At 63.3% G+C, this 898-nt stretch overlaps 1 protein-coding gene across 1 annotated transcript in view; it reads left to right on the plus strand.

Annotated features, from left to right (window-relative positions):
• The window catches only part of CRYBA4 (crystallin beta A4), a 1,390-nt gene extending 1,200 nt beyond the window's left edge, over positions 1-190 (plus strand). The window contains 1 exon segment of the mRNA XM_008634213.2: positions 8-190. Within this exon segment, the coding sequence (XP_008632435.1) occupies positions 8-95 (88 nt within the window). The 3' untranslated portion in view covers positions 96-190.
• The last annotated feature ends 708 nt before the right edge of the window (positions 191-898 follow it).

The raw sequence follows: 898 nt of genomic DNA on the forward strand, positions 1-898 counted from the left end.
GCGACAGCCCGGCGGGCGAGTACAAGCCCGTGCGGGAGTGGGGGTCCCACGCGCAGACGGGCCAAGTCCAGTCCATCCGCAGGGTCCAGCAGTGACCGCGGGGCCGGAGCCCCCGCGCCGCTGGCTGCGCGCCTCGCGCACCGTGTGTCCCGCGGGGCGGCGGGGACAAAGCTCAATAAAGGCTCAGTTGTCCAAGGCGGCGCTGGCACTTGGGGATGTGGGGCCATGGGGATGCGTGGCCGGCAGTGATGCCCTTCTTGGGGGCAGAGCGGGGCTCTGCAGGGGCAGGGATGAGGTGGAGGGGAATTTTTCTGCCCGGCAGCAGGCTCAGGGGCTCTGCAGGACCCCCACATCCCACCACTCCACAGGCATCATCTGCTCTGCCAGCACCTGCCAGGGGCTGGAAGGAGCTGCACGATCAAGCAAGCTGGAGGTGCACACTGTGCACCTATCCTCACCTCCGTGCACACCCTGTACCCATCCCGGCACTCTCACACACCTGTACACACCCCTGCACCCATCCCGGCACTCATCCCTCAGCCCCGCACACGTAATGTGCAGCCAAAGCTGGGGATGCAGCAGGGAAAGGCTGGCCTGGAAAAATTCCTCTTTTCATAAGGGCTCTGGAGAAAAGATCTGATGTGGTGAAAATGTCCCATCCATGACATTTGCAGCAGCAAGGCCACCAGCGGAGGGAATGCTGCCCAGAAAGGGATTCTCTCCGCAAGAAATCACAATTAAAAAGGCAAAATAGAAGAAGAAACAAAAAGTTTTGGGATGGGCTGAGTGAAATCCTCCTGCGCCCCAGGGCAAACCCGTCCGGGGCCGGCAGCCAGCGAGACCCGAGGAGCGGAGCTTCCCGTCCCCTCCATGGCCACAGCCGGGGGGGGCACCCGCC

Source organism: Corvus brachyrhynchos, unplaced genomic scaffold (genome assembly GCF_000691975.1).
Source record: "Corvus brachyrhynchos isolate BGI_N302 unplaced genomic scaffold, ASM69197v1 scaffold114, whole genome shotgun sequence".
Lineage (NCBI taxonomy): Eukaryota > Metazoa > Chordata > Aves > Passeriformes > Corvidae > Corvus > Corvus brachyrhynchos.